Source organism: Centroberyx gerrardi, chromosome 14 (assembly GCF_048128805.1).
Source record: "Centroberyx gerrardi isolate f3 chromosome 14, fCenGer3.hap1.cur.20231027, whole genome shotgun sequence".
Lineage (NCBI taxonomy): Eukaryota > Metazoa > Chordata > Actinopteri > Beryciformes > Berycidae > Centroberyx > Centroberyx gerrardi.
In genome coordinates, this window is record NC_136010.1 from 18874802 (window position 1) to 18888810 (window position 14009).

The following is a 14009-nucleotide window of genomic DNA, read 5'->3' on the forward strand; positions in this document are numbered from 1 at the left end:
CTTCAACAGTTTGGAGACGTGGTGTGCTTAACGGCTTAATGTAGTCGCTGCAATTTGGCTCTCCTTTGGCTGATTAACACCAGCACTCCGCGCCTCACTGTGCTTTGCCCCACAAAGGATTAGTTGTTATAAGAAACATGGCTTCCAAGGGAGCAGATGAATATTTCCACAACTTTACCCGACATTTTCTGATTTGAACGCCTTTCAGAATATCCACTCCAATTCAATTTCCATCCCACTATTTAGTCGCGATCAGAGGGAGCTCAAGAGAGGTGAAGACTCAAAGCGAGAGTGACCTTGGATCACCATGTATAAAAAACACCCAACGCCTCCGTGTGTGTGGAAATCGAGAGACTGCAGACTTCCATTCTTTCTCTGTTTTCCCGCCTCTCATTTTCCCTTCTCTCTACTTCGCCTCTCTCTTCATCTCTCCCTCCCCACCCACATTCTCGCTAAACAGCAGGTCAAACTTTTAATGCGTGTGCATGCGAGCGCCGCCAACAGTACAGCAGTCAGCAAAGTGCCACCTCAGCACCTGTGCTTTAATGATTAATACCATATTGATGGTCTCAATTAATTTCCTATTACGCCACCAGAAGGCTGCGGTCGCTCTGTCTCTGTCATGGCCCTGCGCTTGTTTTTGGGAAGCCTCTCTGTGGCAGCTGCTGGCTGGAGATAGCATGCTCCTCGCTACCTCACACACTGTTTTGGAGACAGACGCACCGAACACGCGCACACACACAATCACACACGTCTAGTATCTTGCGGAAACACACATGCACACTATTACACGCCAGTTTCCTCCTCTCGTTTCGCACACACGCACACAGATAAACAAAAGAAAATGTAGCTCTGTCTTTTAGTTGAATCATTTTTAAAGGGCACATGTTGTGTCTCAGTTACAAACAATGTACCGCAATGATGAAACGACTCTGTAGAGCCCCAGAGATTCACCTAAGTGTCTTTGTACAGCGCTCTGCAGCAATTTCACAAACCACTACTCTCACCTGATTGTGTGACTTTGGAAGAGCACGACCCCCCATGTACACAGGATCGTGTTTTGCATTTGAACTTGGCGTGATACACGGCGTTGTGTTTTACATTTGAACTTGATGTGATGGGCCGTTTTCTAAAGCCTATGCTTTGGTTCTGCCACAATCCCCTCCCCTGCCGCGCCGCTACATATTTGTATCGGGGGTGGAAGGTACTGATTTATCCCCGCGATGATCTCTCTCTGAGCTGTGATTTGACAGCCCGTTCCCATGCCCTTAGCTGTCCGTGGACTTGCTCTGTGGGTTAACTCGCAGTCAACACTGCCCCTGTAGAGAGGCTGGGGAAGTGCCTGTGTTTGTCGATCAGATTGGCAGAGTTCTGTTGGCGCCTTTTCTCTTTCTCTCTTCATTACCTTTTCATATCCCACTCACGACCCCTTATCTCTGACCGCTCCATACTTCACCCCATAAACCCCTCTATCTCTTTCTAATATGCACTGTTTATCTCAACCTCATTCTTTCATTCTCTCTCACACACAACCGCACACTCTTTATTTTTCATTTTTCATGCGGACCCAATACACACGGCTGGTTGCTAGGAAACCATTTGAGCGTTTTTTTTGTTTTCTTTTTTTTTTTTTTTTCCCAGGGGCAGACGTTTGATTACCCATTTGTATGGTGTGTGTTTGTGTTTGTGTGTGTGTGTGTGTGTGTGTGTGTAGAGGCCGGTGTGTGTGTCTCCAGAGAGAGGTCTTGCCAAGCTGAGCTCTGGGGCTGCTCCAGCATCCAGCACAGTAATAATAATGAGCCCCTCACCATGTTTGACAGAGCACACAGGCTCAGCAGTCCTGTGGCAGTTGTTGTTATGATTGTGTGTGTGTGTGTGTGTGTGTGTGTGTCTCGATGCATGTGTGGTACGCACACCTATGTGCATATACAAAATGTATATGCATGCTCTGCGTGAGTGGGTCTGTTTGTTTCCTGTTACATCCTCAACCGTTGTTGTTGTTGTTGTTGTTGATGTTGACAACCGGTGTTATCTATTGTTGTTCAGTGGGCCATTGCGGAGGCAGATAGCGGCCAGGTTGGACTGTCTTGCTGCTGGACACACATCAGTCCTCCCCGTGACTCCCTGTTTAGAAATGCACCAGCACATCTCTCTCCCCTGGCTGCTCCTGTGAAGTCCTGATTCGCTCACAGACACGGGCAGAGGCACATAAATAGCACGCCTTGTCGACTGGCACAGGGAGAAAGACGACGCACACAAACAAATCAGACTGAGCACTGATATGAAAGGGAGAGAGAGCAGAAGAGAAAAGGGGTGGGGGGTGCGTGGGGGGGGGTGGCATTAGCTCTGTTTTCCTCCTCCAAATGAATTGCACTATGCCCTAGGAGGAAGAGATGAAAACGAGAGAGCAAGCAAGTGGAAAAGAATGAGAGAAAGGCAGAGTTTGAGAGGTTATTGTGAGGCAGAAACAAAAGAAAAGAACCATGAAGCGAGAGCGCGTGGTTAAATCCTCCCTGGGTCTGAGAGGGCTCGGTGACTTCCTCTCCCTCCTTTTGTTCGAGTGTGACTCGGTGTCACCTGGATGGCCACTGAATATTAGGATCAGTGCCACGGGCTCGGCCAAGGCCATTATGGCAGACGGATGGGCTCCTGATGGCCCTTTCCCAGCCTGCCCCTGGGCAGCGTAGCCTCTCACAGGGGACCACCACAACTAATGGAGAGGGTAGTGTGCTCTGCGAGGGCCTTAGGATGAATAAGTAGGCTGTAAACTGTGAGTTGAGTTGTGGCAGCTAAAGGGGCCTCGCTGCCTCACTGCCCGGCTTACTGCCTGACTTACTGCCTGCCTGCTTGGCATCCAGAATGCTCTTCCATATTCAGCCACTGAATACTGGCCTTTTGCACTTTTATTGTAATGCATCCAGACGCTTGGCACAGCAACAAACACACTCCACCTTTTACAATGGTGCTTTGCACGGATAAAATATTTCAATGCAGGGAGGAGCCACACACAGAAATAGAGGAGCACTCTCTTGGATACGCACTCACAGACATGCAGAAACACACATATCTACACATGCACACGCACACACACACACACACACACACTCAGAGACATGCATTCCCCCACCCAGAGTGGAACAGTTCTGCCCCTCTAAGCTGAGTTATTTAAAGCCCCGCTCTCGACTCCATCGGAGTGATTATGTGCTACTGAATTAAACATCACAGGCCTCAGCCCCTGGCTTCCTCTGAAACACGCTCAAACATGCTGGCCTCTTCCTGTTCCTCAAAAGTTCCAAGTTCTGCCTTTCATATCTCCCAGCCAGTACGCAAGGTAGTAGAGGTAAGGAGGTGGAGTATGAATCTTCCCCAAACCAGCACATCTCCCGCTGCGCCTCCCGCTCTGCCATCTTTCTCGCAGACCTTGGACAGAGATGATCGAGGCAATTCACAGTAAGAAACCCTCCCTAAACTGGCTCTTACCCCTGGATTGGTACCCACCCTGGGCATCGGTTTAGCTTGGCACTCAGGCGGCGGTGTAGTCGGTGGAGAGCCGGGCGCAGTAGAGGATGAACTGTAGCAGTTAAGTTGAGCGCTGACTCCAGACACCCCAATTAGAGCGTCTGTATTCTAAACTGGGAACATTTAAACAAAGGGTTTGTCATAGAGGACCCAGAGACAGAGAGGGGGAAAGCAGGTTCAGATATGGGACTCCTCCGCTACCTAGACAGGAGCTCCAGGCTGTTTGCTGCCTTTTTGGGAGGGTTTGACGTGGGGTTTTGTTTACCTCGGTATGTGTGTTTGTGTATGTGTGTAGGTGTGTGTGTGTGTGTGTGTGTGTGTGCGCGCTTTTGTGTGTCTGCGCGAGGCAAGGCATCAGCCAACCGCCCCCACACTCCAAAACACACCCTTTGGCAGTGAGCGATAAAGGTTCCAAACAAAAGGAAGAAGTCTTGTGCCTCGTGGAGGTGAACTTACAGCACCACAGAGGCAGTTGACCTTGAAATGAGCAGCGGTGTTCGGGGACAGGCGGGGGAGGGCTGCGTTTAAGAGCGCAACCTCAGTGCCAGGGGCCAGGAGGCTGCCTAATGACGGGCACCCCATGCCATCCATCACCATGCCACTGCCAGGGCAACTGCCCCAGCACAGCCCAGAGAGCAGGGCCTTAATCACCTCTCGTACCCGTTCACCGGACCACGGCACTGACACATACATGCCTACACGTGTGCACGTACATGTACACACACACACACACATGCGCATGAACTACCGTACATGTGCACAAACACATATGCACACCACAAATTCTCCTACGCAGTGCCCACAGAAGCACACACAGACAGCATAAAGAATAAGCAGCCACAATAGCAGATGCATTCAAACACACACTCCCCACAGCTCATTGCACTCATGCTGCATGCATACTGATGTACACGTACGCCAACCAACATACAGAAATCTGCCTCCAGACACTCATATTCACACGCTATTTATAATTTAATGTAGGCAGACACAAACACATAAAGACACACATACACACACAGTTGCCAATACACAAACGCATACACCTCCCCTCTGTATTTATGCCTTGATGCTGAATGTTTGTGACAAAACAATTGACTGCTCCCGCTTTCATGATATTTTGCACTGAAATGGATATCCCTGTAGTCTGCTAGTTCAATTCTCTCCTGAAGGACTGGAGTCAGGCTTTGCCTGTGAAGCTCTCCCTGTCTCATTCCTCTCCTCTTTTGCTTATTTTCCCCATTCCCTCCTCAGAGGAGAAGAGGAGGGGGGGGGGGGCTTTCCCCAGACTGAGCCCCTGTCTGCTCCGCTCTCTGCTTCGGTACGACAGGCTTTGAAGCCCCCGTTCCTCCGTGTGGGTTATTTTATCAGGGAGGAACAAGGTTTCCCCCTCCACTCCTCAGCTCATCCACGTCCCATGAAGCATCCCCTCTTAATTAAGATCCTTTCATGTTAATGGTGTTCTTATCGCTCCTGTGCGCGGGTCGTGAAAGCGAGGCCTACTACAGCACAACCACGGAGCAAAGCTGGCTGCCTGGCAATATGAGAGCTGTCTCTCTCATTCCCCTCCTCTCTCTCTCTGTCTCTCTGTCTCTCTATCTCTATCTTGAACTCTGTCTTTGCCTCTCTGCCCTTCTCTCTCTCTCTCTCTCTGTCTTTTAATGAGCCGTAGTGCCATGCCAGTCGGGGTAGCGGCTACATGGAAATTCGCCGAGAGGGCGGCAGGTTTGTGGCAGGGTCACCGGGACTTAACAAGACGGCGGACACATTACATGACCACTCATACCATCTCCCACCGGTGGACGAGCCCCGCGCTCCAGCCTCAGATAGTTTTATCTCATTAGAGCTGCAGCTCAACGTACACATGCCCTGCCTCACAGCGCAGCACAGCACAGTAGGTCACCGTGTCCATCTCCAGCACCAACATCTAGCTATATCTGTGTCTTCAGCTCCATTAGTGAGTCTCTCTCTCTCTCCCTCCCTGTCCTCTGGTTAAGAACATGGTGTATGACTTCGGGGCGAGGTAGCCAGTCACCGAGAGTACGTAGGAGCACTGGCTGCCTCTGAGTGCGTGGGTGCCAGAGAAACCTGTTGCCTGGCTACAACAGCACCTTTATCCTCCGGTAGCGATGGCGATGTCTTGCACCGCATATGCGCGCATGCACGTGTGTGTATGTGTGCGTGCAGTCTATTTGGCTGTGTGTGTGTGTGTGTGTGCGCATGAGCTTTTGTGTGTGTTCATTTATGTGTGCACGCATGCCTCTGTGTGTGCTCATGCATTTGTGTTTGTAAGTGTGCGTGTGAGTGGTGGAAGGAGGGGCAGGAAGGCGCTCCACCACCCACTCAGCAGGCCTTCCGCCCCCATGGCTGACTCCCCAAGACTCTGCTAGTAATTAGCTCAACATCTATCCATCTGTTCTAGGGAGGCGCAGTAAACATTAACACAACACAGCAACATCAAAACGCTGGCTGGAGACACGCTACATTATACACGCATAGAATACATACCGTGCTTTATGAGGCCTTAACATGTGAATGGTTGGCACACAGGCATACAGATCGAGCTAACATGTAGCCCAGAAACACACTGACTTGTATTCACTTACACGCTCAAGCGCACACGCTCAAGCGCACACGCTCACTCTCATACACACAAATACAGTATACATACAGAGTTACACAGTCATGCTCACACACACACACACACACACACATGCACACCACAGGCTCCTGCAACCGTATCCCAGTCTCCCCTTCCACTGCGGAAGTGAGGCTGGAAAGCAGCCCTGAGACCCACATGGGAAACAAGTGAAAAAACAACCAAAAGACTACATTACACAATTAATCAATAAGTTAATGAGATCTCATTTTCTCTAGAAAATAGTATCCAGGCAAAAAGTTCCCCCTCAGCCCTTTTTTCCCCACTCCTGGAGAACCAAGTCCTGATATTACACTGTGGAAAAAGAAAGCAGCCAGCAGGAAATTAAATTAAATTACCATCCTGATAGATTTATGTGACGCTTTACATTTTCATTGTGTTGTTTTGCTCTCAGAGTGGAGGCGGGCCTGAGTGGGGAGAGAGCTGCTAAATGTGTTGTAAAGTAAGGAGAGGGAAAAAGAGAAAGGGGGAAGGAGAGAAAGTTCCAGACGTCATACGCCTCTGGCTCCCTCCTGGATTTACAACTGATAGCAGATTCATAATAGTAAAGCACAGCTACACAGATTACTTGTGTTTGGATGAGCTGTAAGACTGCCACATGGTCTTTTCCTTTGTGTTTTGTGTGTGTGCGTGAGTCTTTGTGTGTTAATGTGTGTAAAGGTACTGTAGGAAACAGCTGGGAGTGTGGGTGTCGGAAGGAGGAGATTGTGCGTAACCATGTGTGTGATTGTATTGTACTAACCCTTGTGTGTCTTGTGACTACTATGCGTCTGTTACAGTATGTCAATGAGTTTGTCCTTGCTTACTGTGTGTATGTATGTCTAGTCTTGTGTATTTGTGAGCGTCTATGTTTGTGCATGTGTGAGTGTGAGTTTGTGTGTGTTTGAGTGTGTGTGTGTGTGTGTGTGTTTGAGTGTCTGAGTGTGTGTATGCATACTCATTGCCTGGACCCATACATCCACATACATGCGTGTGCACGCATCATCGAATGAAGCCGTCCGTATTCGCCCCTCTCGTTCTAGCTAAAGATTGAGGGCATCTCTCAGCTATTGCCACAGCTGGTGATGCCATCTGGGGGCATCACACACTCGCCTGCCCTGTCGCCATCTAAACAGGGCAGCAGCCGTCGCCCAGCGTGTCCGCTCCAATGACAGGGGACAGGGAAAAGCAGTGAGATAACACGCTGTAATGTCCAGCTCCAGCTTCTGGTGGTGGTTGTGGTGGTGGTGGGGTGGGGGGAAGAGGGGGGTCATCTGTCCTCCTGAGACTGCTTTACATAAGCCCGGCTTACCATCCAGCTCTCCCCACTGTCCACTACAGAGCTGACAGCCCGGCATAAACACCCCAGACAGATCAGAGAAGGGGGGGGGGGGGTTTGTTGGTATGATTGGGATCCAGATTTTTTCAGAGTGGTAGCCTAATTGGCTCTGTGGATCAATGTCATTTGATCATTCCATCCTTGTCTATCTAACAAAATCAGATGCATACAGTAGGATGGGTCCTGTTGCATTCAGGTGGATTGTAGATTCCTATGTAGGATGCAGGTTTAAAAAACCTCTATGTGCCCCCCAACCCCATCCCTGTCTGATGAAAGGGGAGAAGGAGAGAGGGAGAGAGAGGGGGGGCATGGTCCCAGATTAATGGAACACACTCAGAGGGAGCACAGACCTAGCAGCACCTTGATTTATTTGCCACTTAGTACTGATGAAGCTTCAAACTGCAGTCACGCACATGTTGTCACGGCATTTTTCTCTATCAAGGTCTTTGTTGGTTTGTCGATTCTTGTGTCTTGGTTAGGTGGGCGTGCATGCATGCATGTGTGTATGTGTGTGTTTGTGTGTATGTGCGTGTGCTTGTGTGCCCATCCATCTGATCACAGTTTTCCTTCCATATATACCTGTTTGTGTTTTGCCCGTCTACAGGTCTGTTTTAATCAATGCAGCGTTTATTTGTATTGTGTGTGTATTTGTAGGCGGCTATTGTATAGAAAAATGCGTGTTAAGTTTGTGTGGGCTTAGTGGCAATTGCATGTTTATAATAAATGGGAGGCGATAAGGAGTGAAGCGGGAACGTTCCTCGTGTGACTGTTTGCTATGCTCTCTAATCAAAGCTATTCATGATTACAGAACCGAATTGATGTTATTCACACCAGCACAACATTCCTTTAAACGCCACCTATTATTCATAAGCTGTCAATTTAGGGAATTTGCCGAGGTAACTCAGTAACAATTTTCAGGCGGCAAATTGTTGAATTTTGACTCGGTAAATACAGGCAGAGTTAATTGAGGGCATCAACTCACCATGTGGGAGGACTTGACAAAATGCCATAAGTGTGTTACGTGAGCACACGGTAATTATCACACACATGCACACACATATGTATGCATACACAAGCACACACCTAACCACATGCACACACACACACACACACACACACATTTAGAGATACAGAGATACAGATACTCACATAATGAATGAGATTTTTGCCTAGTTCTGGTCCATATTTATTCTGAGTCCTGGTTGTGTTTTGTGTTGCGCCTCTCTTCCTCAGTACTCTGTGTGAAGGCTACCATGCAGTGTTTCTAGTCTAGCAACATTTCACTTCTCACCCTCCAGCTGGGATGTTCCACACAAAAGCCCTCACAGCTGAGCCACAGTTTCTATGTGTCACTACCACTCTTTTTTGTTGTATCTCCAAGAAAACCCTCCATGTCCACCCTGAACTATCTATCATGCCGTCATGTCTGACCTCTTTCTCTCTCCACCCCCCCGACACCCCCCCACCCCCCCACCCCTCCCTGTCTCCCCCACAGAACCCTGATATCGTGCTCGTCCACTATTTGAATGTTCCGGCCATCGAGGATTGTGGGAAACCATGCGGTCCGATCCTGTGCTCCATCAATACGGACAAGAAGGAGTGGGCCAAGTGGACCAAGGAGGAGCTGATTGGCCAGCTCAAGCCCATGTGTGAGTGTCGGACCAACCGCATTCAATACTATGCATTCGTGTTTTTTGTTTTTTCTACCCAGTCCTTAACCCTTATTCATAGCCATTAATATAAACAGTCGCTGTCTCCTCTAAAAGGCTTTACTAGTCTTTACATGTCTACATGCATCGAGAGACTAATCACAGTGGCTGTCGGTTTTGTCTGAGGATTTAATGCCCAGTCTTATTAGCTGATAGCTGGTACACTAAGTGCACTTAGCACCTCCGTCAGAGAGCATCTTCGGTCACTGAGTGTTCCTATGTTATTGTATGAGTTTACCCTCTTCCTGGAGCCGTCTGCTGGTTAGGGGTCAGAGGTCAGCTCTTCCCCCGGACCTCTGGCACCACACTGGTCGGCCTGAGAGTGCACCTCCTCCCCGGCCCAGGAAGGAAGGCGAGGCAGAGCAGGGAAGCTAGCTGGTTATTGATTCATGCTAGTGCGTGGGAGGAAGAGTGTCTGACTCACCAGAAATCCTTCACACACACACACACACACACACACACACCCCTCTGTCTCCCCCTCTCTCTCCCTCTCTCCCTCTCTCTCCCTCTCTCTCTCTCTCTGTCTGTCTCTCTCTCCCTCTCCCCTCTCTCTCTCCCTTCTGTGGATTGATCCCTGGTGTTACCAGCTTTACTAACACTCAGAGAGACCCACTATGTGTTTTTTATGAGTCTCCAGACCTGCACGAAGATTGAGGCGATGTTTTGGAAAATGTCAGGGTTTGTCTGATGACGATAATAGCCAAACGGGGACCTTGTAGGACACTGAAAATCTTTGAGAGAGCTGTTAAGATATCTTTAACGGCCAGACTGTGGCTCGGGTGTGTCTGGCAGGGGCCGGGCTGTGACTGATATTCCGGTGGCCAATTATTGGTGATGTGGCCAGGTAAAGACGAGCGTGTCAGCAGCTTTACAAGCACACACGCACGCCGGCTGCATACTGACAAGGCAGCTTGGCCCTGACCATCATCACCGAAGCATTGGCTACATCGTTATCCCCCTCACTGCTCCACTGGCTATCAGTTTTAGGACATACTTTAACGTAAAGCTTTACCTCGGGACAGCCACAGTGCAACAGCGGACTACTGTATTCATTACATCTGTGGCTTAATGTAAAAACCAAGCACCATTTGCAGTAATGCATGAAGTCATTAACTTTGGGAGTTGTTGGGACAAAGAGGGTGAGGGTGAGATGCCTTCTAGCTGCCAGGCTACATGAGGGGGCTACGTAAAGAGCAAAAAAAGCCCTCTCCTCTTTTCTGTCTTTCTCCCTCTCTCTATCCCTCTCTTTCTCTTGCAACGGCCATGTCAACACAACCTCAACGGTAGAGCAACATTGCCACCTAGTGGCCTTTTAAGAGAACACCACCCCTCTCGACATTGGGTGTGAGAGGTGGCGATGAAGTCATGCTGTATTATCCATGCATTATTCAACCTTAAATTATACATCAGCCCTTAATGTACAGTACATTTTCCCCAGAGTGACCTATATCTTAGAACAAGCAACTTGCATTCATCAATGGATATGTGTTTTGCATTACGCAGGAGGGCTATAGTATGTGTGCAGCACCATGGATCTCTTCGTACATAACGGAACTTCCCCAAGTCCTCAGAGAGGTTGTGTAGATGAGCTAGCAGGATTGGTTTCCTTCTGCTCCATATTACACCTGCACAAACCCTCAAACCACATACAGTGTAGTATGGGAAATATACAGGAACTTTGATGCATGTTTGATATGGGGCCACATACAGCATGTGTGGCATGTATGTTTGGAAAACGTTATCACATAATGATGATGGTTCACATGCTCATTTTATGTCAGTGCATGAACTCTTAGTTTAATGTCAAATAGTTATTTTCCCTGAAGAGTGTGTCAACTTTCAGAATATAATTGCCCTCATCCGTCTTGTTCTTCCCTTTTGTTATTCTCTCCACATGATATTTCACTGCGCAAACCATTTGACACCTCTAATGATACAAAAAAAACAACAAAGGAAAAATGTGGATTTCATGGATCAGTTGAGCTCATTCTGTCTCCCCGCGACAAAAACATGCACACTCAAGCACACCAACACTCTCAGTCGCAAAAACTCACACACACTTCCTCTCACATGCACGGATGCTCATACACGCCAGTCCAAATATAAACCCTGTGAAACATGGCCTTGTCTGACCTCATCCTCCTTAACGCCCTGCGGTGTTTGATGAGAAAGAGAAGAAGGGGGGGAGTGAAGAGGGGGTAAGAGAGTGGCTTCACTGCTCAGTCACGCTACAATTCGGCAGACAAGGCAGCCAGCTTGATTCACTCCTTTGGTCTAATGCTATAAACACGCAGCAGAGTCTCCCCAGCCATGCCCCTAGCCTGCTGACAGATAGCGCATGAGCGGCTCTAACAAACACTCAGACAGACAGAAGGCCAGTCTCCAGGCTAGACAGGCAGGGCCAGAGAATAATAGAGCAGAGCAAGGCAAAGAGGGCTGGCCATACTGTAAACTATTGTACTCTACTGTCCCATATAGTGCCCGATGGTGCAGAGGCAACCAGATGGGATATGCGTGCGCCCTACAGACAGGCTGTGTTTGTCATTAGGGCTGTGCGGTGCTGCTCAAGACAGGATGCAGTCATCGGGATGATGATGTGACTGGGTTGTTGTTTGGTGCCACTGCTGCTGCCGCTGCCGGGATTAAACCTAGTGGCACTGCTCCTGTCATGTCTGCTTTGGAACATAACCCTCAGTGAGGAGAAGAGACAGGCAGACACGGTGGTAACTGTACGTCAACAACCCAGAGCCTCCGGGGGTGACGCCCGTCTAGATGAAGCCTGAAGAGGGCTGTGGCAAGTCTGGCATGAGGGATCAGGGCGGAGGAGAGACGGGATTGTTTGGACACAGAGGGATGGGGATACATGGTGGATGTAAGCTGTTACGTTAGACTGTCACTCTTGCTCTGTCACCCTCTCTGAGTCAGACCGGCAGAAAGGATGCTCTCCTGTCCTGTAGCCTGCCTTCTGGCTTTGTCATGGAAGGGGATCTGTGATAGGACGCTTCGCATGCCCATGGCCCAATCATCCCTGTGTTAGTAATACCAGCATCACCTCATCTTAATGATTTGTACTCCTGACAGTTTGTAATGCACAAACTGTCAGGAGCCGAAGGCGACTTAAACCACATTTTCTAATGGGATCTCCAGATAGACACACTTATGTTTTTTTAATAACTACCGTAAAGCCTTTCGGTCAGATGTGGTATCTATTCAATCAATTTTATCAGTTCACTTAGTTCAAAGTACAAACTGAGATTTTATTAAAAAAACTAAAAACATTACACTTCATAATGTTTGTCAAAGATCAAAATGAATCCCGTCTGTGGCCTGCCACAGTGAGTTGTCAGTGTAACAGAGAGCTACACCGCATGGTGTTAGCTTGATCACAACAGCTCTGCTGACATCTGCTGGTGACCAGCCTGTAATCTGCCAGGGAATCTTAAAGCTTTGGAGTTAGATCCTAATCAGAGTCATCCAATTATCTTTCCCAGCCTGTTTTCTTCGCTTTGTTCTTAACTGGCTCCGTCTTTAATCTCCCATACTCTCTACCTCTCACTCCCGCTACCCCCACTGTCGCACCCCCTTTCCATCTCCCTTTCTCTCATACTGTATGCAAACAGACACACACTAAGCAAATTCTCACTCTGTTTTTCACACACGCTCTCACCCTCACTCATTCTCTGTCTCTCTCTCTCTCGCTTGCCTATTTAACCAAAGGACGTATTGAAGTGTGGGGAACCCGTATTAAAGCTGCCTTGATTTTGTTTGATAGTCTAAATATGCTTCACTTCTGAAGTGTTACCATATTTTTTTCCCCGGTTGAGAGCCTCAGCGCTGCAGCAGTCAGTGGTGTCTGCTACCTCCATACAGTCACTAAAATCACTATCAGCCTCATCAGAAGTGGTGGCTGGTTGGCGAGTGGAGCGATGAAAGGTATTAGGAGGCGCTAGCGAAGTGTGACTGAGGCAGGGAGTGGAGCTGTGCAGGCGAAAGGCTCCCTTTTTCCCTAGGTGCAGCAGCGGATCCAGCAGCAGCTAGGCGATGTTCCTCCCCAGTGGCTTCCCCTGTCAGAACAGAGACATGGGCTGGGGTGGGGTGGGGTGGGGTGGGGTGTGTGGGGCTGTCACCTTCATCAGCACTCACAGAGGGGAGGCCACGGAGCATCAGCAGACACACTGACACAGGGAGACACCAGGTCGACTCGGCCTGCTACTTCAGAGAAGGGGCAGTGCAGTACAGAAGGCTTGGTGTGAAGAGAGAGAAAAAGGAGAAAAGCCGCTGCCCTATCCCGCACTAAACAAACAGCACACAGAGTGGACAGGGGAAAGAAGGGAGGAAAAGATGTTAAGCAGTTGGGGTTTAGAATTATCTCAACATTATGGATGTGAAGACATGGAGCGGGGCGATTAAGGCTAATCACAAACCAAACTGAAATGCAGTAAAGTCTTTGTTGTATCCAAGTAGCATACCATCTAGCCTGATAGTGAGTGGCGTAGGTGAAGAAGAAGAAGAAGAAAAGAGTGTATTCATTCATAGGTGTGGCATCAATAAATTCTACTACCACCACCACCACGACTACATTACATTATATTACATTACATTACATTACGTCATTTAGCAGACACTTCTATCCAAAGCGACTTACTACTACTACTACTTCTGGTACTGCTACTGCTATTCTACCAGTACTACTAATGCTACTACTACTACCAGTACTGCTACTACTATTAATACTACCACTACTGCTACTTCTGCCAGCAGTAATACCACTAATGCAGATAGCATTTTAGCGTAGCCCAGTCAG

At 48.7% G+C, this 14009-nt stretch overlaps 1 protein-coding gene across 1 annotated transcript in view; it reads left to right on the top strand.

Annotated features, from left to right (window-relative positions):
• Positions 1 to 14009, top strand: part of camta1a (calmodulin binding transcription activator 1a) — a 270441-nt gene that overhangs the window by 229021 nt on the left and 27411 nt on the right. Inside the window, exon 7 of the mRNA XM_071894528.2 lies at positions 8992 to 9145. Coding sequence (XP_071750629.1) covers positions 8992 to 9145 — 154 coding nt within the window. The remainder of the gene's footprint in view (positions 1 to 8991; positions 9146 to 14009) is intronic.